Here is a 26,783-nt window from a genome sequence, read left to right on the forward strand (position 1 = left end):
CCTTTCCTTCAATTAAGTAAGCTCCTTTCCTCAGCCCACTGTTTACATGTCCTGCTCCTGATTTCACATTGCCTATTACACTCTCTCATACACCAGATAACCTCATTTCACTTCCCTGGGCAGCTTATCTTTTCTTTCACAAATTACCTTACATCTCAGTTCTTCCTGGAAACCTAGCTTGATTACATGGGTCGAGGTGAAGGTCATCTACACTCATAATAAAACGTGATCTCTCCCTATATGGCTTAAGATATAACTGTAAGACAGTAACCCCCAAGCATGTAGATATTCGTGTGTAGACACTTTAAAATATGTGCATTTTTAGCCTACTTGTTTATTTAATATTTCTTGGGAGCCCAGCATTAATTTGGAGGTATTCTGAAGCTTTCAAATCATTTAAATTTTTAATGAAAGAACTAAAAAGGGTGAAGAAAATGCAACATGAAATGGGGAAAAACACCCCCAACTTTCATGTAAGCTAGTCATTATTCTTTCAAGAAATTATTAATTATTTATACATCAGATATTAAGCAGCTGTTATATGTCAGGCACTGTGCTTGGCACTGGGGAGTGCTGTGTTGACTAATATAACTCAGAGTTTGTTAAATAGAAATATAAAATATAGCTAATATTCAATAATGGAGAAGACAATGGCACCCCACTTCAGTACTCTTGCCTAGAAAATCCCATGGACAGAGGAGCCTGGTGGGCTGCAGTCTATGGGGTCGCTAAAAGTTGGCCACTACTGAGCAACTTCCCTTTCACTTTTCACTTTCATGCATTGGAGAAGGAAATGGCAACCCACTCCAGTGTTCTTGCCTGGAGAATCCCAGGGACGGGGGAGCCTGGTGGGCTGCCGTCTATGGGGTCGCACAGAGTCGGACATGACTGAAGTGACTTAGCAATAGTCAATAAAGACTAATTTTGAAAAGTAATCAGAGACTAAAAAGAGACTGATGAGAAGCAAAGATCAAAGTCTATGCCAATAGAAGAAATATCAGAAAAGACCCACCCCTTTATTCATTGCTATCAAACTCAAGGAGCAAAATGTGGTTTGAACACCACCTAAAGAACATTCTGAAGATGAAAGTAAAATGATTACAGTAAGGGAGACCGTAAACAGACTCTTAAAAAACATTCAGGTGGGTAACTTGGTTTATTTGGAAGAGGACAGATTATAGTATATTCACGTCATAGGGAAAGAGGAGAATTTATATTCATGAAAGTATTTAGAAAGAGGTAACAAGAAAAAAAAAACCAACTTTAACAACAATTGCCAAGTTCCCCCAGGATTTACTTTTTTTTTAAACACACAAAAAAAGACTTTTCAAAGGAAGTGGTAGAAGAAACTCCACTGCTTGAGACATTAAAAACCAGATGGTCCAAAGCCCTGGAAAATATTCACGCGGGATTAATCCTTCACTGGGTGAAAGCAAAGGAACCCAACCACTGCAGTTTGTGTTTTGAATCTCTAGCTTAGCAGCGCTAGGAGAATAAAGATTTACTTTTCTCTGAACTTCTCCGTAATTTCTTAGTTCTCCTCTGTGCTCTCGCAGCACTCTGTGTTGACTTGTGTTAGAGCCAGCGACACCAGGATTGCCTGTTTACTTGGGCGTCTTTTCTGCTAACTTCGAGTATTGCGAGCTTATCGGCTTTTCTTCCTGCCCCTGCAGGAATGCCCTGTGCTCTGGGTTGTGGAAATGTTCCTACACAATGGTTTTGCAGAGCTCCAGGAGTTTCACAGTTTTTATGTTAAGTTTCTTGGCTTGAAAATACTACTTGAGGATAGTATATGTTTGGATCTCAGATTGTACAGGCTGTGAGGTTTGATTTCTCACAGGAAAACCCTCCGCCTCCCCCTCTGACCACTGCCATCCAGTGCCCTGGGAAGAAAAAAAAACTTCCTTGTGGCTTCTCCAATCTGGTGGAGGTCTTGCTTCCAGCTCCTTGCTTTCCACGGGCCCTAGGCCATGTCTCCTGTATCTGTGAAGTGCTTAAAACTTTCAGCCTCCACTGCACCCTGTAGAAGGTCAGTATTCCCCTTTGACCAAGTGGGAGAGACAGGTCTGTTTCAGCCTGGTTGGCCATGTTGTTAGAGGATGAATTCTCAGATATAAGTAATCAGTTACTCCAAAACCACTACGGTAGAGACTTAAGTTAATTTTAAGTGTTTGACTTATCAACTAATTCAGGTCAAATAAACAAAAATCTGAGTATATGGTATAGGCAAGATTCCATGCTGGAGTCTAATATCCTGCCTTCTGGGCTTTATACTCAATTATTTCTTGACAAGGAATTTTGTTGAATATATGACAGAAGAGATTTTTTTAATGGCTGCTGAATCTATGAAGTTAATGATCCTATTCTTATTTAGGGAAAAAATGACAATTGTATATGTGGAGAAGTACTCAAGGTAGAGATCCATCAAGATCCAAATGTAGACTTTGGTTTTATAAGCCAACAATAATACATATTTGCATTTGAGGTCATGTCAAGTGAGGTTAATGTGGTTATATGAGGGTATGACTTAAAAATGGGGTTGGCATTCCAATCAAATGAAGTCTTTCTAATTTAAATAATGTATTTTATTCCCTGTGCCGATCAATCATTTTCTCTCCCAGAAAGTCAAACCAGTTTTTGCACTATTGATTTACAAAACTTACATGACATAAACATTATGTGACAGAAGTGGTTTGTTATTAAGAGATAGGATATCACCTCACAGTAACTTGTCATCTGGAAATAGGGAGAATCACACAAAGGGATTTTATTTGTATCATGGCTTTTTCACTGTTGGCTGTATTTGTGACAGCTGATTTCATATTAAATATTAACAGTATTTTGTTTATGCTTGAATGTGCTACAGTAGGATATAGATTTTACTCAGAACCTTTCTGGTTAGAAAGTGTATCATTACAGTAAATCATACACTTGCAGGCCAGTTATAAAGACAATAGAAGCAATGTATCTAAGAAAATTGAGCTACCACTTTGGTGTCAAAATTTTGAAGTTTTATTTCTCCCCTGAATCCTATAAAGTTATTGTTTTTGGAGATCAGAAGAGATAAATTATTGGAAATTTCATTTGGTACCAAACTAATGGAGACAATTGTTACCAACAGATATGGGTTTAGGAAATGTCATGGATATTAATTTAAATTGTGTGATTATAATGAATGAGCCTTGGAAATAGCTAACTGGTTGCTGGAAAGAGTTGTTGGGCTTTAGATATAGGAAGCAAATTGGAGTTTATATTCCTCATTTTCAAGAACACCAATAACAAATTGGTATTTGTTTATTTACATCTCTTGCAGAGGCATAAAAAATCTTATTTATACATTCTTATGTGATTTTGGTGACATATATTTTTAAAAAACCTAACTGAATTGAGTTGCATCTCCTACATTTGTGAAGTATGTCTAAGATTTGTTTTGTTTTGATATTACTTTTCGATCTATGAATACACCCATGAGACAGGCTCCTGCTGAATTTTTGGTCACTGTGTCATCCGTGCTATGAGGGCACATTGTCAGTTGTTTAAACATTATTGAATCCACTGTGGTCTGGCAAGAAGCATCTGGGAGCCAGACTTTTCCTGTGGATACATGCCAAGTAGTGTATTGTATTTCCTCACTGAAGGGAACTATATTGAGATCATTTTTCTTCTTGAATTTTTTTAATTCAGAAATTATTTTCAAAGCCAAGGGAGGATCATATGATAAAATTGTTTATAACTACCTGAATTCTATAATAGCTGATTGAGAATTACTTCTGTTTATTTAGAGTAGATGTAAACAAATCATTTGGTTAAGCTTCATTCGGATAGTTAACATTATTCTCCTAGACCATTCAGGAAAGTTCACATGTCATTTCATGTAGTCTCTCTTTAAATCAATGATTTACTCTTAAGGAAGCACAACAGACATTGAGTGACCCTTTAAGTACTATAGTTGAGTATGCCATTAAATTTACATGTTTGATTGCATTATTTAATTAGAAATAAACCCTAAATTGGATTATTAATATATACAATTACAGCATAACATCAGTCTTAACTAAAAATCACCAGGGAAAGTTTATAAAATGTGACATTTAACTTAAAAAAAAATCTAAGTAGTTGCAGATTGGAAATGAGAAAACAAGAATACTTTGTCATACTGGAGAATAGACTAGAAGTTAGTCTTGGAGCACTGACACTGCCTAGGCCCCTATAGTGACAGGGATTTGTCTTTTCAGAATGGATATCGTTACTCTGACTGCTATGCTGGGATGCTATTGGGTGAGACCTTAAAAGAGTAAGATCTGGTTTGTCTGCCAAGTACATTAAAAACACCCTGACTCTTGTTCACAAGAGCAGACATCTTATTTATGCTGACTTAGGTTTGCAGTCTCAGTAAGAGACACTTTGCAAATGAGAGTTCATTCATACCTTTAGGAGGCCCAGATTGAGCAAGTGTGTTGTTTTTTTAAGCTCAAGTTTTTAATTCTTACATACTTTGAGGAACACCAAATACTATCACTGTTTTGCAGTAATGAACATCAAGACCTCCATCACTTGAACTTTGTGTGCCTCTCCTCTGTTTCCCCTGCAGGTTCTACCTTGCTTCTTCTGGCAACTCCTCTCTACAGAAATATCCTAGTTCTAGAAGATATCTTCTTTTCTAGACCCTGTAACATATTTTATCATAAATTTGTATGTCAAAAAAACCCTCTGACCTCAGAATTGAAAATGCTTCAAAAACATAATTCTGAATGTCTGTGCACATCCCCTCATGGGTACATGAAAATTTGTATTTTGAGAGTGTCATTCTGTCTGTACTATGTAAAGTGCTTTAATTTGCTGCATTTTTCATGCATTATCACAGTCAGATCTGGTGAGGAGCTATAGCTATCTTATTCAGGATTAATCAATCTTCTTGGGCTCCTGGCTAGGACAGAAGCGACTCTCGGCTCTGCTTGCTTCAGGGGTTAGCCTTATTCTGTTTTTTCATCATATTCAGTCTCTGAGAGGGAGGTGATGGGAAATGATTTTTCCATTTGCAAGCTGCCTTCCAACTGAAAGAAAAATGGAGGGGGCAAATGCTAAGCTTTTCACTTTCTGTAGCCATTACAAACATGACTCTTCTGTTTTTCAGCAGCGTACACTATTTTTCAAGAGAACTATATTTTTTTTTTAGGATGTCAGACTTAGCCAAGTTATTTTGTCATTGAAGTAAACATATATGTCTATATGACATCATGAATATTAACTTTCTCAGAAGTTGCATGTTATGGCAGTATGTTAAAGTGCTATTTTAACAAATACAGAAAGAAGTGACCTATGCAAGGTCTTCATTGAATGAGAAGAAAAAGTGTGCTTTTTCTCATTCAGGGTGCTTCTGAACTTGGGCTCTGGAGGAAGACGCCCTGGATCCAAAGTGTCATCCTGACACTAATTCTTTTTTTAATTTTTTTTTAAGTTTTTAATTCAGTTCAGTTCAGTCGCTCAGTCGTGTCTGACTCTTTGTGACCCCATGGACTGCAGTACGCCAGGCTTCCCTGTCCATTACCAAGTCCCAGAGCTTACTCAAACTCATGTCCATTGAGTTGGTGATGGCCATCCAACCATCTCATCCTCTGTTGTCTTCTTCTCCCCCCTTCAATCTTTCCCATTATCAAGGTCTTTTCAAATGAGTCAGTTCTTCACATCAGGTGGCCAAAGTATTGGAGTTTCAGCTTTAGTATCAGTCCTTCCAATGAATATTCAGGATTGATATCCTTTAGGATGGACTGGTTAGATCTCCTTGCAGTCCAAGGGACTCTCAAGAGTCTTCTCCAACACCACAGTTCAAAAGCATCAATTCTTGGGCACTCAGCTTTCTTTATAATCCAACTCTCACATCCATACATGACTACTGGAAAAACCAAAGCTTTGCCTAGATGGACCTTTGTTGGCAAAGTAATATCTCTGCGTTTTAATATGCTATCTAGGTTTGTCATAACTTTTCTTCCAAGGAGCAAGTGGCTTTTAATTTCATGGCTGCAGTCACCATTTGCAATGATTTTGGAGCCCAAAAAATAAAGTCTGTCACTGTTTCCATTGTTCCCCCATCTATTTGCCATGAAGTGATGGGACCAGATGCCGTGATCTTAGTTTTCTGACAATATTGCTTCTGTCATTTGTTTTTTTGGCCACAAGGCGTGTGGGATCCCAGCTTCCCAACCATGGATCAAACCCCATCTCCCTGCGTTGGAAAGTGAAGTCTTAACCATTGGCCCACCAGGGAAATTCCCTGATGCAACTTCTTATAGCTGTGCTATGCTGTGCAAATTAACTTAAATATTTCTATGACTGTGTTTTTTTTATCTGAAAATGGGAGTAACAGCAATACCTTCCTCACAGGGTTTTGAGGATGAGTGAGATTTCTGTGTATAGTGTCATGGCTAGCATGGTGCTTCATACACAGTAAATTCTTAGATTTGTATTGTAATCATTGTTATTAAATATCAGTATGCAATGAGTATTGTATTGATCACTTCAGCTTTTCATTCTCACAGTAATTATCTAAAGTATATTTTATATTTGTATTTTCCAGATTGAAAATTGAGGCTCAGAGTTTAATTAGCTTGTCTCAGTTTATATAGCTGGTGAAAGAGGAGAATATAACCCTCTGGAATATGAATTTTCTTTGCATTCTGTAGTTCCATTGTATCTTTTGGGATTAATATGGGGTTAATTTCTGATTCCATTATAATTCATTTTATTAATTATATTATTATTCTGTGAAATATGCCTATATTTAGAAGTTTAAAAGGCAAGGGTTATTTGAAGACAAATGATGAGGGGGATTGAGGATGGTTCTCTTCCCACCCTCTCTGCTCCTTAGGTCTGGGACCCACTGAGCCAGGGGTCAGGGTGGTTAGTTTTATTTTTAGTATTTAGCAACTAGGAATCTTCAACTAAGAGGCACTGACATCAAGAATATGGAGAGGGAGGAAAAGCAATAAACAGTTGTTACCATTACCTCCTTTTCTTTCTTCAGATATAGTTTAAGTGGAAGTAGTACATTAAAAAATAAGTAAGACTAAAGGACATAGGAAGTAAATAGGGAAACTGCTACTATACTCAGATTTAATCGTGGGGAAAAATTAGACAAAAGTAGTTGTCATCTTTGAATTCATCACAGCTAGTGAGGGAAAAATCTGGCCTCTGCTAAACATATTTGGCTGGAATTTTGGAAGGCAGATTTCAGAAAACTCAGAGAAAAGAATAGACACAATGTATGGTGTTAAAGACAAGTATTTTAGGGACTTCTCTTGTGGTCCAATGGCTAAGACTCAGCACTCCCAATGGAGGGGGCCTGGGTTTGACCCTTGGTCAGGGAACTAGATCTCACATCACATGCTTCTAAAAAGATTTTGCATGCTGCAACAGAGATCAAAGAGCCCATGTGCCAGAACTAAGACTGATGCAACCAAATAAATATTTAAAAAGATGAGTATTTTAAAATACCATTTAATCTCAAAGGATCCCAATGGGGAAAAGAAGGGAGAGAAACTAAACTATGTCATGTTCTTGTGCTAGAATCTATCCAACAAATGTAACTTTTAAAGGGACATATTATTAGACATTGAAATGGCTAATAACCAAAGAAAATATGGGAATAGTTAAAATGTATAAATTATACTAAAGACAACAAAAGGTGTATAATTGCTATCTGGTTTTGTTGTTTTTGAAATTTATTAGGGGCAGTAATTCAAAGAAAACAATTTAATTTCTATTTTATTTGTTCCCTTTCTGTCAAGAAATATCCTGTAATTGATAATATTGGTAAGAGATAACAAAAGCCCAGGATGGGCAAAGAGATCCTACTATAATACAAATAGATTCTATTAGAATAACTAACCAAAGTCAGTTGTTTTTATTCAACAAATATTCACGGAAAACATTTTTTTCTTTTTTGGTTCCAGCCCCTGTGTTAGGCTGCTGTAATGTAAATATGCCCTTGGGGAGTTCACACTTAGGGGAAAGTAGACAAATATTTATATGTAGTACTCTGTACTAACTAAGGCTGTGAGAGCAGACAAGGGAGAGTGGCCAGCTGTCTGGAGGGGTTTAGGAAGAGCATTCCAAATTGGGGGACACACTTTAGCCCTGTCTTCAAGATAAGTAGGAATTTAGTTTGTTTTCTGACCTAGATAATATTTTAAAGTGAACTCCAGAGAAGCTTCTAAAATAAGGTGTCAAAGAGAATCTTCTATGCCATCTAGAAGATGAAATAATGATTATAGACGCGAACCCAACATGGTTGCAAGGAAATGACAGACATATAACAAAAATAATACCTTCAGTGAGGCATTTGGCCAGGATTCTTATAAAGTCTTTGTAGTTTAAAGACCACTGGATAACTGACTATATACTGCATTGGCCATAGGGTGTTGACCAGTTGATTTTGTGAATACCTTAGGGCGTAGTTCTCAACATCATACTATCCTTTTCATGACATGTTAGTCGCTCAGTCATGTCCAACTCTTTTCAACCCCATGGACTGTAGCCTGCCAGGCTCCTCTGTCCATGGGATTTCCCAGGCAAGAGTACTGGAGTGGGTTGCCATACCCTTCTCCAGGGGACTTTCTCAACCAAGGATTGAACCCCAGTCACTGGCATTACCAGCACATTCTTTACTGTCTCAGCCACCAGAGAAGCCCCCATATCCATGAATGCCTTGGGTAAATATAAACAAGCTATCCTCTCAGTAGACCAAAGTGGTGGATCAAATCTAACAAGATAAAATAGGATAACCTTCTTGCTCTAAAAATCTAATTGCAGATGTATTCGAAAGACTTGGCTCCACAGAAAATGGGAAAAACTCATACGGATTTCCGTCAACAGCTCAGTATGAGTCAACAGTAATTACATTCAATTCTCAGACTGTGTGATTTGGAAATATAAGATAATTAGCAACCAGTGTTCTGGGTTAGCAAGATGCCAATCTTTCATGTTGTATATCAACAATATTTAGATTTTTAACTAAAACTACCCTGGAAAGTACAAGACAATGATCCTCATACTTTTTAATCTCAAGAGGCCTTTTCTGTTTGTTTTTTCATTTGTTTGTTTTGGTGGTATTTTTTTTTTTTGGTCATGCCACAGCCTGGAGGATCTTAGTTCTTTAACCAGGGGTTGAACTCAAGCCCCCTGTAATGAGGAACCCTTTTCAATCTTGAAAATTATTGAGGATTCCCAAAAACTTTTGTTTATGAGGATTATGCCTCTTAATATATTGTATGTTATAAATTAAAACTGAGAAATGTTAAAAATGTTTATTAATGAATTTAAAAGTTATACTGATAAACCCACTGCCTGTGAACATAAATACCATATTTTATTTGAAAAATAGATGTATTTTCCCAAAATACGAGTGCAAAGGGTGGCATGGTTTACGTTTTTGCAGGTCTCTTCAATGTCTATCTTAATAGGAGATGTCTAGACAATCATATCTGCTTCTGCCTTTACTCTGTTGTTATATGTTGTTTAGTTTAAGTACAATCAGCGTGTGAAGAAAACCCAGCCTTATACAGATATATACTAGTGGGAAAAGGAAGTATTTTAATAGTCCTTGCAGTTAATTATAGAGATTCTTTTTTATTACTATACCCAAACTTGACAGATGGTAAAGATAAGTTGCAATGCAGAATCCAAAACTGTATCAATGAACTTTTCATACAGTGTTACAGCAAAATTCAGAGGACTCTCTTGTACTTTGAATGGATCTTTTACCCATGTGTACTTTTGTAACATCATGCATTGGTCAGCTAGACAATACTGGTTCATTACATTATGCAGAACTTCCAAATATTGACACAATTATGGTATAATTAAAACACCACATTCATTCATATCACCATTGATCTCATTAGAAAAGTTTCCTTAAATACTGAGGAGTGGTCAAGCTATATCCCAAGATAGAAGTTTCTAAAATTCTAATTTTTGCTTGAAAGCTCAAGCTTTATCATCGGCAATAAATGTCAGTTGTTTTTGTTAAAATGACAAACTCACTAAATTCAGTTTTGGGAAAATGTCTGCCAGATTCTTAAGTCTGAGTAACCATAGTTTGTCAGTCGTTCGTTCTTTCAAGTAAAAATGGTGTTTCATGAAAAAAACAGCTAGTTGCATTTACCACTTGAACCTTTCCATCTGCAGATGTAGCAGCCATGTTTCATTCAGTCTTCTGATTTCGTCTCACAGAATATTAGAGGCGTGTACTCGAGGTTGACATTAAATGAAAATAATAATTGATCATCGAGGACATTCTTAGGTGAAACTGGCTTTTTTGTTTGTTTTTAATGCTAGTGCAGGGCCGTGAAGAATACAGTGACAGCTGGGTGCCACTGTGTTGATTTATGCTGAGATGTCAGCAGTTTACCACCCATCATTGCTCTGCAGCATCAGTGCAAATGTTAACACAATAAAAAAAGCAAATATCTTAATTTTATTATGAAAATAGTTTTGACCTCATAGATCCTCTATGCCCTGAAAGGGTCTTGAAAACCACTGCTGGTATAAGGGATTGTAGAACCAATAAGTCAACTGGGTGATGGTTCCTCTTACAGGCCTGTGATTTTTTTCTTGGATTCTTGAAAATGAGGTTAAGGTGCACCACACTTGAAGAGGAGGAGTGAATTTGCATAAGCAGGCAGCGGAAACAGAGCCAAGCCTGTAACAAATGAGCTTTGCATTCGCAGATCTTCCTTTTTCCTGAGGCTATGGGAGACAGTTCCTTTTGAAACAGTCCTGTTACAATTAAGAGATCTTAACACCAGCTTATGTATATTAGATAGTATTTTTTACAGAATAAAATTTAAAACAAACCAAAATCTAAGTTGAGATGAAAAATTTTAATTTCTAAAAATGGGATGGCTTCAAAACAGTTTATAATGTATACATTTGGGATATTCTTATTAAAAATGAGAATAAAGAAAAAGCATATGTGAGACAGCAAAAGAGACACAGATGTATAGAACAGTCTTTTGGACTCTGTGGGAGAGGGCGAGGGTGGGATGATTTGGGAGAATGGCAGAGCCATGTCTATTATCATGTGTGAAACGAATCTCCAGTCCAGGTTGGATTCATGAGACAGGGTGCTCGGGGCTGGTGCACTGGGGTGACCCCGAGGGATGGGATGGGGAAGGAGGTGGGAGGGGCGGGGTTCAGGATGGGGAACACATGCGCAACTGTGGTGGATCCATGTCAGCGTATGGCAGAACCACTACAATATTGTAAAGTAATTCGCCTCCAGTTAAAATAAATTTATATTAAAAAAAAGAAAAAGCAGAAACTGAATAAAGGTTGTCTAAAAGGAGATGCTAATAGTGTTTATGGAGGATAGGTCTTCTTAAAATTTTTTTCTTTTTTGCTATGTCTACTTTCTGGCTTCTAGCCATGAAGAGATAGTGCTTTAGTAGCAAGAATAATAAGAAAAAAATCTAATCTAAAGTAAAAGAAAAAGTTACATGTCTCAAACTTTATTTGTACCAGAAATCCATAGCCAGGTAGAGGTTACTACAACTGAGAAATAATTTAATTTGGACCTTTTGGGGGTTAAAAGAATTTTAATGTTGCAGAATTTATTATATACTTTAATTAAAAAGCTAAGGATTTGCACTTTGTGAAATAGAAGAATATCACTGACTATAGTAAAAGGCAGAGTCGCCCTTCATAATTTCCCCATGTCTGGTATGCTTTAGGAGTGCAATCATTTTCTGACTCACGGTCGTTTCTGACTGATGGAATCTGGCCTAGTAAAGCTTAATTTTTAACCTACTTGCTTTCTTTGCCTGCCGTAATTGCCTGTAGACGATCAAGTCTCTGTAAGACTGCTTCTGCTCCTGAGTAGAGAAGTACGTCTAGAGCAGCAGAAATGACTGCAGTGCCTGTTGCATAGAAGGCAGTGCAGGAAAAGAAGAGCAGGGAGGAAGTGCCATGGCCTTGGTCCACTCATTCAACACCCCTGTTCAGTTCCCCTTTAATGAAAGAAGGAAATTGAACTAGATGGTAGCTAAGGTACCTTTCCTTTCTAAGAGTTCCTCCAATTCTGTCAAAAGAGATCCTTGCCTGAATTTGAGGTTTTCCCCTCAACATCCCAACCATGATGTTAACAAGTTTAATGTCTGTGAAAAAATAATTATTTTTGCATTTTCAGGTTTGTGTATAAATTGTGAATTTCAATATTGAAGAAATTCCCTGTACTCTAATGGCATTTCTTTTTGCTTTTGAATAACCTTTGATATCAATATCTTTTGATAACTTTTTCATATTAAACCATGAGAATAGAATGTCACAGTTGAAAATTATATGATTAGACAACCATTGCTTATTTTATTGTCTTTTATATCATATTAACCATATATGATATTAACCCTATTAACCATAAACATAATTAATCATATTGCTAAATTAGTAAGTGGATACAAAACTCCTAGCTCCTCAGGTAATGAACTTGATACTGCATGCTAATGGTGCATTTTTTTCCCCTGAGAAATTTGATTATCCTGTTGTCCTCCCCAAATCTTGTCAGGGTGCTATAGGATAGACATTAGTCTTTCTACTCTACAGAGAAGACATTGAGAATTAAGAAACAGTGTCAAAATTGCATAAACAACTAGACATTTAAGCATAGAACCTAGTTTGCCTAATATCCAGGGTAGTAAACATGATTCTATGCCATTTCAAGCATCTTTATCTTTCTGTTCATTTAACTGACTGATACTACTAAAAGGCACTTGCTTATATCTTTATCAAAGTATACCTTTTATTGCTATAAATGAAATGTCAGGCTATTAAATAGATATAAGAATCCTTTAGAAGTGCCATATTTTCAGCTTTCAGTAGTCCAGGATCTATAGGCCCTTAAGGAACTCACTTTTCTGCATTGTCATAATTTTTAATTCCCTCACTGATATCCCTTAGAGTTTCTTCTACTTCTCTAGCCCTTTCACCAACTTCAGAACTTGGCTCAAGTCTTGAGAGAAAAGAGGGGGTAAGGGGCCATTTGTATAGATTCTTCCTGCATTTTCATCTTACTGCTAGGACTAGACTCCAGTTCCCCATCCCATCTGCTCCATCTCCTCCTACTCTGGGGCATCTTGCTTGCAACTCCCTGGAACCTGAGCCCTTGATGAAATGTGAAGGGTAGTCTGTTGCTCTGAAATGTAGGTGAACCTCTTTCAGATCTTCTATGTAGAAAGGCTTATCTTTAACATCTACATTTAACCATGTTTTTCTTACTGAAATAAACTGAAAAAGAAAAGCTGACTGCCCTCAGAAATAAATCCATTTTCATTCGTGAGTTGCTTTTAGTTTAGTTCAGTTCAGTTGCTCAGTCGTGTCCAACTCTGTGACCCCATGGATAGCAGCATGCCAGGCTTCCCTGTCCATCACCAACTCTCAGAGCTTGCTCAAACTCATGTCCATCGAATCGGTGATACCATCCAACTGTCTCATCCTCTATCGTCCCCTTCTCTTCCCACCTTCAATCTTTCCCAGCATCAGGGTCTTTTCAAATGAGTCAGTTCTTAACATCAGGTGGCCAAAGTATTGGAGTTTCAGCTTCAGCATCAGTCCTTCCAATGAATATTCAGGATTGATTTCCTTTAGGATTGAGTGGTTTGATCTGCAGTGCAAGAGACTCTCAGGAGTCTTCTCCAACACCACAGTTCAAAAGCATCAATTCTTTGGCTCTCAGCTTTCTTTTTAGTCCAGCTCTCACATCCATACGTAACTACTGGAAAAACCAAAGCTTTGCCTAGACTGACCTTTGTTGGCAAAGTAATATCTCTGCATTTTAATATGCTGTCTAGTTTTGTCATAACTTTTCTTCCAAGGAGCAAGTGGCTTTTAATTTCATGGCTGCAGTCACCATCTACAGTGATTTTGGAGCCCAAAATAATAAAGTCTGTTCCTGTTTCCATTGTTCCCCCATCTGTTTGCCATGAAGTGATGGGACTGGATGCCATGATCTTAGTTTTCTGAGTGTTGAGTTTTAAGCCAACTTTTTCACTCTCCTCTTTCACTTTCAGCAAGAGGCTCTTTAGTTCTTCTTCTTTTTCTGCCATAAGGGTAGTGTCATCTGCATATCTGAGGTTATTGATATTTCTCAAGGAAATCTTGATTCCAGCTTGTGCTTCATTCAGCCCGGAATTTTTTCATGATGTACTCTGCATATAAGTTAAATAAGCACAAGGGACTTCCCTTGTGGCTCAGCTGGTAAAGAATCCTCCTGCAATGTGGGAGACCTGGGTTTGATCCCTGGGTAGGAAAGATCCCCTGGAGAAGGAAAAGACTACCCACTCCAGCATTCTAAATATGTGAGTTGCCTTAGAGACCTTTACAAAGTATCAAATACTGTGCCTGGCTTTAGGGGCAGTTGAGTGTGTAGAATGTTAAAGGTTCCAAAGAAGTGGGGAAGAGAAGGGAAAAGATGCATGTTTGGGGCATCCCAACTTGAAATTTGGTTTCTAAATCATCACTGAGAGAACTGCTTAATCTAAGATGTACCTCAAATACAGTGCTATGGTAGGAGAGAACCTACCCACTTACGTGAAAATGTTTTCCAAGTCTACAAGCAGCCAATATTCAAATGAAATTTTAGCAAAAAATATATATCTATAAACTAAAGATTTTAATGAAAATCAAGGCAATGGTGCCGTGGCTTAGAGCTGGGGCTTCAGTGACAGATGTGGAAGTTTAAATCCCAACTCTTGTTCTAACTGGTTGTGTGAACCTGGACAAGTTAATTAAGCTCTGTACATGTCGCTTTTGCATACATAAAGAGGATGAAAGTTCCTATTATTGCCTCATAGAATTGTTAAGAGGATTTAGTTACCTAATGGATATAAATGTATATAGTGTTCCCTGGTGGCTCAGACAGTAAAGAATCTGCCTGCAATGCAGAAGACCTAGGTTTGATCTCTGGGTCGGAACATTCCCTGGAGAAGGGAATGGCAACCCACTCCAGTATTCTTGCCTGGGAACTCCAATGGACAGAGGAGCTTGCAGGGTCCAGTCCATGGGATTGCAAAGTCAGACAGGGCTTAGCGACTAATTCAGAGGATAAGTTGACTTACCCTCTTCTTCTTCGAAGTTGTGATAGTATCAATCTTTAGCCCTGCTCTGAGCATCACACACCCTGTTTTCATGCTGACAAATTGTCTTTGGCCTTTTTCAAGCAATGTCGGATAAATGTGTCATTGGCTTGTCACTTTTCTTTTTTGGTTATTTAACCTTAAAAGAGAACATTAGCAAGCCAGAAATAGCCCATTTTGTAAAAACTGCATAGCTAGACAGATCTTTGATCCTTATTAGGGTAATAATCCATCTGTTATGGAAATGGATCAATTTGTAAATTAAATTGATTAATCTAGCAGGGAAGAAAAAGGGTCTTGACTTTTCCACAGTAAGCATTTCCTCAAATGGTAGTCATCCTAAAAAAAAAGATTTGGGAAGACTCAGTTTTCTGCTATTCTTTCTTTTTTTGCTCAACTCAGAAAAAAGATTAAATATCTATCAAAAAAAAAAAAAAAGAGTGAGAGTAGAGTTCAAGCTTTTAGATTCACTAGGGTCTAAGTTGTTCCTGGAGGTCTCATATTTTTGATGGGGTTTACTGTTAAAACCTTTCAGTGACTATCAGAACATTTTTACACTTGATCTTAGCCAAAAGGCTGAGAAGCAATATCAGAATATATTTAAGACTCATTGGTTAGTTTAGTAAATGTATAACTATGCTTGAGTTATCTTCTGCAATTAGTTTACTTTATTATTATTTTCATCCTGTCTGATAAAAAAAAATCTCCAAATGATTCTTCTAACAATGTGTGGTTGGAATAATAACTTCACATGCTGAAGAGTTTTGTGCGGCAGCTGAGAGGCATGTAAATACAAGCTGCTTATTTGCAAGAAGCTTCCAGATTTGCAATATGATTGCTATGGAAACCACTTAATGAAAACCTTATAACCATCTGTGTGGTTTGATGGATTTTAGTGCATAGCTGAGCTGTTTTTGTTTACCGTTATTAAAATGTTGAATGGAATATATTAACCCACAAACATTGACTATTTGAGATATTAATTAGTATTGTATAATGACATTGTGCTTCAACCCCCAAATAAAATATGTTTAATAATAAACCTAAATAAAACATGTATATATCTAATATATTGTAAAGTTGATTATAACCTAGAGTTTGGTCACTTGTCCATATATATTTTTTGGATTATGTGGAGAGTTTTGGTCTGTTAGTAAATGTTTATAGTAGTAAGATTTATTTTTGTGATTTTGGAACCTATTTTTTCACTTGATATTTATTAAACATCTCCCTTGTACCAGATTCTATTCAAGATTCAGTCTGAGTTGTTTTTTTGTAAGGTTAGAAAAGAACACATACACCCCAAATTTGATTTTGTTGTCTTTTACATGGAAACTGTACTGTTAGCCCAAGAAAAGATGAGTTGCTTGACTATTGTTAAGAGAAATTGACATATGAAACACAGAAGGCTCTGCCCTGAAGATATCAGTACTAGGTTTGAAAAGGAGAAAGGAAATGTTTTTAATGCACATCCTATCCTCTAAAATAGTTCTTATTAAACATCTCACATGGATTTCAATTTGAATACTTCACAGAAAATATTGTTAAGTAAATATTTTGAGTATCATTCTGATAATTTAAGAATACATTGTACACATTATAGACACATTTTAATAAAATAAGAACAGTTCTTAGTAGAAAATTCTAAATTCATTGACAGCTTTGCCAAGAGCAGAGTTTTTCCTGCTTAATTATTGTAATTAGTTTTTATAATATCTTGACTCTAACTTTGGGTGGTGAGTCTAAATCCCATAGTGTCTTCTTAAGAGCCAAGAATAGTGCTTTCTATATTGATGTGGTTATAACTTTTGACTTCAGGATAAGTGCCCTTAACTGTTTTTCAATTTACTTCTTACTGTTGAATTTGTGACCAAATTGGAAGAGAGAGAGAGTACTGGGGAAAGAGAAAGTATGAAAAGTACAGAAAGCCGCCTCCTTCACCTTAAAAACATGAATGATTTGTAAAATGAGATGCTTGGACTAAATGACTGTAAATGTCCCTAAAACCTTTAAATTTTATATTAAAACACCCTATAATCCATTTATGTTAGCTAGTTCTTGAGGTTTAACATAAGTGAGCTAATTGTTGAAAAGAGACAGGATTTAATATTAGAGTTTTTATTAGGTCTTATGTATACTCATTACTGTTTGACTGAACTATATTAAACTGACAATATTAGGTTTAAATCAATAGGTATAAGGTGCCAATGATTTCCAGCTGTTCCGTATTGGACCTTTCATTCTTTAGTTGGACTTGAGTTACAAAAATTTGAAACAGTTATAATTGTATAGTAGTAACTCTCAAGGTGATTTAAATGCTGGTTTTTATTTATCACCACTTTAAAATTTGCATGAGATGTCTCAGTTCACATATGCATTCTTGATCTCTTTACCAAACTTTCCAGTCTCCCTTGGGCTGCCCCACCCCTGTGTTAAATCTCTAGTGTCAGAAACACAACTCCTTGTGGTTTCCCCCCTCCCAGCCACCAGGCACAACAGTTTATCTTGGCTATACTCTTTTTAGTAATGATGTTTCCATTTCTCAGTTAACTAAATTCAAAACATGAGTCATCCTTGGTTGCTTGTTCTTTTCCCTTAGCCTTCCACATCCAGTTAGGCAGAGTTTGTCTATTCTAGTTCCTTCCCCTCTTGTAATCATCTCCACTCCATATTCTCTGCACCTCCAGTTCAGGACTAACTTCCCCTTTAGCCAGACTGGAACTCGTCTCTCTCTGTGCCCCTTCTCTAGGTTGTCTGGGACAATGAGATCAGATGGACATTGCTCGAGCAATTTCAGTCCTGCCCTTTCTCACTTAAGAAATTTGGGGGTGGGGTGGGGTGGGGTGGGGTGGGGTGGCGGGGGTTCTTATTCCTCACCAAACATGGAAACATCTGAAGTCCGTAGCTGAATGTTCACAACTTTTCAAAAATTTTCCCAGACGACTGCCATTATCTCCTATCTTGCTCTTCCTCTACAAGAACCACGTTCTTTAATCAAAATGAATATGCCTGTGCCTTATTCTTTTGTTCATGCCTCTCCCTCTGTCTGGTAGACCCTCTCTCTTACAAGTATTTAATGCTCAATGAAGAGTTATTAGCTGAATTATTTAATAGTGATAATGACTATATTTGTATTTTTTGCATATTTTTCTTTAAAGTTTTGATTTTTCTTGAAATTGTGATTCTTTTTCAACCCTTTTTTTTGACATGCCATTTTGTTCCTATGTCCTGCCTTAAATATTTCTAAATTTCATATAAATCTTTCAGTGAAGGAAGTGGTCATGTGTAATAAATATTCCTTTGTGAGTTAAAGAATCAAATAGTCTATTGACTTTGTTTAAAACTCTTCTCATTTTATCTTATATCATTTTCTTCCTCCTATAACTTGAAGAAGGAGTGTGGTGGGGGAGTGTAGAAATAATATAAGGATATATTTGAACATATCAGGATAAAGAATATGGACTTTGGAATCACAAATCTAAATTTGAATAACAAACATTGAAAGTTTCTTTACCTTTTTGAGCCTCAATTTATTTCTCTGTAAAATAAGGATTTAAAATGGTTTATCTATAAAATCTTAACATCTGTTATAGTGTATGACACATAGTAGGTCCTGAGTATAATTAGGGGGGAATTACCTTAAAGGATGAGGATCATTCTAGTATCTCTCTGTAAGTATCTGAAGTATGAAGTATCTGATACTCAATAAATGACTTATAGGTTAACTATTTTATATCACACATTTTCTGTGTTCTGTTGATGTTTTAGGGACAGTGATTTTATTGTGTGGTATTCATGCCGCAGTATAATGTGGTCAATCCATATAATGCTGGGTATCATTTTACTGGATTTTTAGGGCTTTTCTGGATTTAAGATTGTTCCAGATGAATTTCTGTGAGCATTTAAAACAAAATATGCGTAATGTTAGTACATATCTTAAATTGTATCAAGTCAATGGTCAGGTTGCTATTTGGATATAGCTATAGGTTCATTTATTCAGCTTTATATTATTGAAAAAGGAATGTGGATGTTGAGTGGTTTCATTATTTGAAAAGGAATATTTATGTGTTATAAACTTTTAGTTTTGGTCTTAAGATGGGGTGAGTACTGTGTTGTTAGTACTGGACTTCAGTGTTCCATTTGTTGTTTATTTACAGAAGAGGAGGAAGATGGAGCTCTGGTGAAAGTGGGGGGACAAAGGAAGATGAGCCAGGACAGTGTTCACCACACCACAGGTAATGAGTTGGTGGGAAAAGCTTATTTTGGTCTTGTTCACTTTCCTTTTCATCACTTTCTCCCTACTCTAAAGATGTGTTCTCAGCTCCCTGCGGTTGGATCCTTGGGTCTGGATCTCTTATGGCTGATAAGCAGCTTAGACCCATTTAGGATGCATGAAAACCACTTGAGAAGGATTTATAAAGTAAGCCAATTTATACAAGGTATTCCTTCCTGAATTACTTTGTAATGACTCAATTAGCTTTCATTTCTGCACAAAGGAGATTTAGTTGCATAAATTAGCTTATCATCATTGAGGAAGTGTCACTGCTAAAGGACAGTTTATAGATACAACATGCAGTTGCTGTCAAACCTATAAGAATGTAATATAGACATCTGTGTATACTTTGTGCTTGAGCAGAACAGACTTCTGCCATTCAGAGACTAACAGGGGACAACAAGTTGCCCAGGGGACTAGCAATGTAGACATCTCTGAAAAGGTCAACTTGACACAGGCTCTGACAATCGACCCACAGCTCTGTCTTCTTTGATAAAAATCAGATAAACTTAAGACCGCTAATTGATCTGCAGCCTGTTTAAATGTTGGCCATGCATATCTTCATTGCATATGATTAACACAGAAAGCAAATGAATTGGGTAAGAAATGCCAGAGTCCAGTGACAGCAGCTTAAAAATGGGAAAAGGACACTGGCCTAGAAGGCTAGGAAGGATATTCCACTTATCCATTTCCACTTGGCACATGGCCCCAAGTGCTAATTATGACTGAGACTGGAAAAATAGCTATATATGTTCTGTACAGAATCACATGATGCAAGCAACTTTTCTTGCTGGTTGTTATTTCCAAATAGCAGGAGATAAAGCATATCTGTAGTGCAGGCATGAGGTTAGTTTTGATAAATCAGCAATTATTTTACACGGAAAGAAGAGAAGGACTGCCTTCTTATCAGGACTGTACACCTCTTCATAGCCACATGTCAACTGGGGCAAGGTCTGCCATATCATCCCATGTCCTGCAAAGAGCTATAGATGGGGGTCGCCTCCCCTTGCTGATATGGCCATACATCACTCTTTCAAGCTGTCAGGGGCAGGGTGGACAAGAAGTGTGTGTTCAGGAAGTAGCTTTCCAGAGTCCTTCCTACTGTGACATGTGGAAAGGAAACAGAGGCCTGACTTCCGGACCTGGACAGGAAAGCAGGAACAGGTTGGTGCATGAGGTTTGGGTGTGCTTTTTTCAGAAAGGAAGTGAGGACGAAGTCATTAGATGTGAGTCCTCTGTTCCTGCAAAATGCAGCTGTAAACACCATGTCTGAGCAAAACCTTGAGGACGACATCCAACGGCAGTGGAAGTACATATGTTTTGTTATCATGAAGCTTCTGCTAAAAGCATGTCATTTTCTTTTTTTAAATTTCAGTGTAGACGTGGAAACTGGACACATACAGATATTCTTCCCATAAATATAAGTGTTTTGGTTTAAAGCAATTGTATTTTTCAAAAATCCTTTTAAAGTAACTCTCTCCCAAATTTTTGCCTTTGAGGGAAGGAAAAACAAATCAGTTTTTCCTCAAAGGAATGCAATAAGGAGATCTAGCTTTTCATGCAATAGCTATAAAGCACTGCAATAATTCTTATCTTTAGTGACATGAAATTCTTTTCAAGCAACAGTTTTAATGCTTTTGCATAGCAGTGACCTTTGCTCTCCCCAGGCTGTCAAAGATGTAACACTAGAAGTTTGTTTGCTGTGCAGGGCAGTGAGTTGACAAGGGTATTACTATCTTGCTGAGCATCACATGATGTGAACTTCTAACCTTACTCAAGAATGTTATATATTTTTCACATTGACTGATTTTAGTTAAAAAAAAAAAATTCAGACTAATGTGAAATATGTACGCAAAAACAGAATTAATCTTATATTTCTTACAAGTTCTTTCATGCTTAAGCTTATAGAGCTTGCATATATTTGTATATAAATGAAAAAAGATTCCATGTGATTTTTTTGAACTTTGTGTAATATGCTTATTTTTCTAAAATAGTTTTTAAACCTTTAACACTACTCAAGAAGACATTCTTCATTATCATTGTGCGTTTCATCTATTGTCATCATGTTTTTAAAATCTTTTCATTTTTGCAAGACTAAATATCTTCAATATTTAGCTTATACTTTCATAACAGTTCTGTTTTTATTGCCCAGTGTTCTGTTTTTCCTAGTTTAACTTACAGGTGCAAGTACATTGTTTAAATCTTTCACAAGCTGGCTAGTTTAGAATGTTATTTTCTTTCTTTACCTTCTTTTAACCATATATGCCTCTCAGGACAAGAAACATAAGGAGATGATTATTTTTGGTAATTTTGAAGATGTTGATCATGACGTGGATAGAATAGGAAAACTAATTTAGAATATAAAAATTAATATATGCAGTAAAAACAACTAAACAGATTTAAGTTGTATTCAGAAAGTAAGCTTATTGGTGGTTTATGATACTGTACTCCCTTCCATTTTTTGTTGTTGTTTGTAAAAAACACATCTCACATGGGTTATTTTTTCAGTGTATAAGTGGTGTTAACCTTTGTGAACCCACAGTGCTTCCAATGATATCAATGTGCAGTTTTTATGTTTAGCCACACTTAAAATTTAGAATAGTAAGCAGAAACCAACACAATGTTGTCAAGCAGTTATCCTCCAATTAAAAATAAATAAATTATAAAAAGAAAAAAATGCACTGACAAGGAAATGAATAAAAATCTAATACAGAAAAAAAAATTAGATAAGTAAACCAGAGGAGCTTGCTGCTCTCTAAGGAACAAGATAGTTCTTAATTTTTATGTCTAGAATTCATACTAAGAATTTTGACATTGCTTTCCTAAAGAGACTAAGGCTAATTAACATACACTGCCAGGTTTTCTCCCCAGTTGTGATTCTTCTACATCATAACAAACATTGCCTGCTGAAATAGAAAGAATAGTCAGTTGTGTGTACCTGTAGCCATGTGACATAAACAACTTGCTATTCTTTAACAGAGCTCACATATGGGACACAGAAATGAGGTTGGTCTTTGGATAACATCATCATCAAGACGGCAGAAAGCAAAGTAGAAAATGCCTCTGTTCCCAGGACTGCCAGAGCGCTGGCTCTGTTGCCTCTTCACAGCAGTGAGATTTAATGAAATGCCCATGCTGCACATCTTGGGAGCAATGCATCTTGTGCACGGTGGGGGTCTCTCTTCCCCTCCTGCGCTCCTGTACCTCCCATTAGTGTTAATGGGGGTTTCACCAAGTGCATCGAGGGGAAGAAAGACCCCAAAGTGATAAGGATTATGTGTTAGAAATCACCACATACTTTTTTTTTCTCCTTCTCCACCCCAACCCCACCTTTTGAAAATCTACTGAATGAAAAACTATTCTGAGAGAATCTGAAAAAGGAGAGAGCAGGCAGCGGGCTGAACAGCTGAAGAACCCACTGGGATGCTCCGGCTAAGCCAGAACTTCTCTTGTTTTTAGCCCAAGTTTTCTTTCTTCAACCTTTTGGGGTTGAGCCTAAGGCTGAGCAGCATGGGGAACACACAGGAGCCTCCACAGGGGCAACCAGCTATTTAGATCCTTTTACCTCCTGGCCAGTGGCTGTCGGGGAGGGCCTCGCCTGTGAAATGATGTCATCCTCTCTTTGCTCTAATTCCTTGACTTTTAAACTGACACTGACGGACTGCACAGGGCGCAACATTTGACCCAGTTAGCAGTTGATTTAATCTGACTAGAATGTTTCAACTTCTAAATCCCTATTTGTCTAAATAAGTGGTTTTTAAAGGAAATCAGTCACTTTATTATTAAGTAATTTTTTTCTAAAAAAAATTTTGACCATGTTTGAAGTGATCTGTCCAGCCAGAGTGCCCTCTAGTGTCCATTCATAGAATTTCCTTAATACATGCTTTGAGGGGGAAAATGCAATAAGGGTGGCCACAGAGCATTCTTAGTTCTTGGTTGGATTCCCAGGCATGTGTATGCCCCTGCTGGCTTCAGTGATGAGTGCCCACATGCAAGAGCGAAGTCAATAAGGTGTCTGTCTCTCTGTCTCCCTCCTTCCTTCTCTCCCACCTTTCTTTTCCCCCTTTTTGTAATCCTTAGAAAACAAGGGAAAAAAAATTTTTTTTTTCTGGTTGTGTATTCTGGTCCTTATTTGTAATATAAATATAATGGAAAAGTAGTGTCTTACTTCCTAAATAAACTCTGTATTATTCAGATTTTCTTTTGAGCTTAAAAAAAAAGTTTCAGATACTAAAAAGAATTTTTTAATTTCTTAATTTATTTTTTAAAATATTGTAAATAAACCTAAGACTTTGTGTAAATCACAAACTATGTGTAATAAGATGAATGCCTTCATGACATGCTAATATGACCAACTGTGTTGGAATTGCCAAGCAGCCTGATATTTGAGAGTCATATAACAAAACTAAGATGACAACCCCGATCCACCATGCATCTCCACAGTTATCCCCTCAGAATTCAAAGATGACATTCCAGTGATGGAAGTTGTCAGCACGTGTATGTTCTGCCTGGTTAGTGAATACACGGACATCTTATTGATATTACTTGCATTCTTTGTGCATTAACTCATCAAAACTCAATTATCATGAAATTAAAAACAGGAAACAGTTCTCAGTGTAACAAAAGCAGCCAGTGTATTTAACTCTGCGCTGTTTCGGGCAACCCACATTGTATAAGTGACAAAGCATTTATTACCCAGTTTATTGTGGTATTACAGAATGGAGAGCGCTAAATAATCAATCAGTTAATGGTCTGTATGGCAGTTTGAGCACATCACATCCATTGTGCTTATGCTGTGAGAAGGATGAGCTGATAACTCCAGTATATGTTGCATGTTTATTCAGAGTCTAATGTCCTAAACTAGGGCTGACAGAAATCTTGAAAAATGCACCTTCAGCACTGGCAATTTCAAAGTTGCTAAAATATTTTGGAAATAACTTTGAGAGGCTTTGGGTACAAAAGTCCTCAAAAATAAGAGACAAAATTATCTGTTAGATTACTTTCAGTTTATTCTCTTCCTTTAACTAGCTTTGCATTTTAAGAAACTTAAAAAAAATTTTTTGTGTTATCTTGTTTGTTTATATCTTATCTCCTTTATTATTATTATTCTTATGCTCAGTGCTTATTTCTGCAGTTTCAGTACCAATTCTGTCCAGTGTTTATTTCACAGCCTGTTTATCATATCTCATGCATAGGGCTTCCCCAGTGGCTCAGAGGTTAAAGCGTCTCCCTGGAATGCAGGAGACTCGGGTTTGATCCCTGGGTCGGGAAGATCCCCTGGAGAAGGAAATGGCTAACCCACTCCAGTACTCTTGCCTGGAGAATCCCATGGAGGGAGGAGCCTGGTAGGCTACTAGTCCATGGGGTCACAAAGAGTCGGACACGACTGAGCGACTTCACTTTTCACTTTCATGCATATTGCTTATTATGCAGGAAGGCTGACTTACCTTCAAAACATGTTGCAGGTGAGCTTAGGTTTGTTATAGAAAATAAGTGGGAAGTAACTTAGGTGCTGGTTGGAAGAAACTTACTGCAGTTCCAAGTTTTAGGTAAGAACAAGAGAGGGAGAGAGGAAAAAAGACATTCAAAATAGATCTTTTTGAAAAGGGTCTTTAGATGAGAGCAAGAAGTAGGATTCTTGTGTGGATGTAATGAAGTGTTCTTTTAATGAGGACAGATTTTTTTTTTTTTTTAAGACCGTTTTGGCCCTTTAATTACTATTGGTTCATTTAAAAATGAGGGCCCATTACAGGAAAACTAACTCTTGCTTTCTCTTTCTTTTTCCCAGGAGATAAAAGCACCGATTATGCTAATTTTTACCAGGGTTTGTGGGACTGCACAGGAGCTCTTTCTGATGAATTGTCATTTAAACGTGGTGATGTGATTTACATTCTTAGCAAGGTAAGCAGATACACCAGTATGACAACTGTAAAGGGTGAATACAAAGCTGGATTTTTATCCATTTGGATTGAGGACACTGGGGAAAAATGCCAACTGGAATTCTTCTAGATCCCTGTTAACAATTGGGAGTTCACCATAATTAATTATTTTGTCAAGTGAAATATAATCAAATTTTAAACACAATCAGATAACAGGATTCAACTTAACAGTGTGTTTACCTATCACTTCAGCCTTTGGCTCCCATCCACATACTGCCTTCTCCAGAAACAATATACTTATGTGAAAGTTAACATTGTAAGGTATTAGGTTATTTATTATGTTTTTCTTTCCTCTTCCTTTTTATTCTTCTGTGTGCTTATTCTGATTTTGTCTGCCATTCACTACTGGAAACACTGTGTTTATAGAACAAGTTTTTCATCTTTATGTTAATACATCGGGTGTTCCGACAATTTAAAAGTAATAATCTTCTATTCAGACAGGTGTAGGTAATTTTTTTAAGTTTAGCATAATTGTATTTGTAAACATAATAGCAAAGTGTATTGCTATGAACTCATCCTCATGTATTAAAAAAAATCATTGTTTCTGCCTCTTAAGATACTAGATTATTCAAAATCTTTCCGTCCTCGGATCTATCTAAAAGTCGAGGTTCTTAATTGATTACACTTCTAAAGACATGTGTGAGTTCCTTTAGTTTTCATATTTTAACTTTGCCTGCTATAATATGGGGATTAAAAATATCTCTCTCAGTCTGCTTCATGAGGCCACTTTAGAAACAAACAATATATAGAAACTATTTAAATATAGGTAGAGAAACATTACATAAATTTTAAGTTTAGAAGTTTAGTGTTCTTTGTTGATTCAGTTCAGTTCAGTAGCTCAGTCCTGTCTGACTCTTTGCGACCCCAGGAACCACAGCACACCAGGCCTCCCTGTCCATCACCAACTCCCAGAGTTTATCCAAACACATGTCCATTGAGTCAGTGATACCATCCAACCATCTCATCCTCTGTTGTCCCCTTCTCCTCCTGCCCTCAATCTTTCCCAGCATCAGGGTCTTCTCAAATGAGTCAGCTCTTCGCATCAGGTGGCCAAAGTATTGGAGTTTCAGCTTCAACATCAGTCCCTATTAGAGAAATATTTTTAACCTTTCGGCAAGGTAGTATGACTTATTAAATACGGAAGAGAATTTGGAAATAAGATCACTTATTGTATTTAAACACTAGTTGACTGGTGTGTAAAATCACACACAGAGAATCATAGAACATTTGAGTGAGAGACCTTTGGGCTCATCTTGTCTATCCTTGGTTTCACAGATAAGTGAACTTGCATCAAGAAAGTGCCAGAGCCAGTCCTTTAACCAGGCATCTTGACTCCCAGACCAGGGATTTCTGCTCTTGTATTTTTTCTAGTGCTTTTATCAATCTTCCTACCTTTTCCCCTCTCTTCTCCCCCACTCCCCTTCTTTCCTTACTTGTATTTAATTTGTA

General features: G+C 36.9%; 1 protein-coding gene across 1 annotated transcript in view; it reads left to right on the forward strand.

The window, feature by feature from the left end:
• SKAP2 (src kinase associated phosphoprotein 2) overlaps window positions 1-26,783 on the forward strand; it is a 168,684-nt gene that overhangs the window by 125,233 nt on the left and 16,668 nt on the right. Inside the window, exons 10-11 of the mRNA XM_040259740.1 lie at window positions 19,280-19,357; window positions 25,184-25,296. Of these exons, the coding sequence (XP_040115674.1) occupies window positions 19,280-19,357; window positions 25,184-25,296 (191 nt within the window). The remainder of the gene's footprint in view (window positions 1-19,279; window positions 19,358-25,183; window positions 25,297-26,783) is intronic.

The sequence above is a fragment of the Oryx dammah genome, unplaced genomic scaffold (assembly GCF_014754425.2).
Source record: "Oryx dammah isolate SB20612 unplaced genomic scaffold, SCBI_Odam_1.1 HiC_scaffold_18, whole genome shotgun sequence".
In the NCBI taxonomy this organism is placed as follows: domain Eukaryota; kingdom Metazoa; phylum Chordata; class Mammalia; order Artiodactyla; family Bovidae; genus Oryx; species Oryx dammah.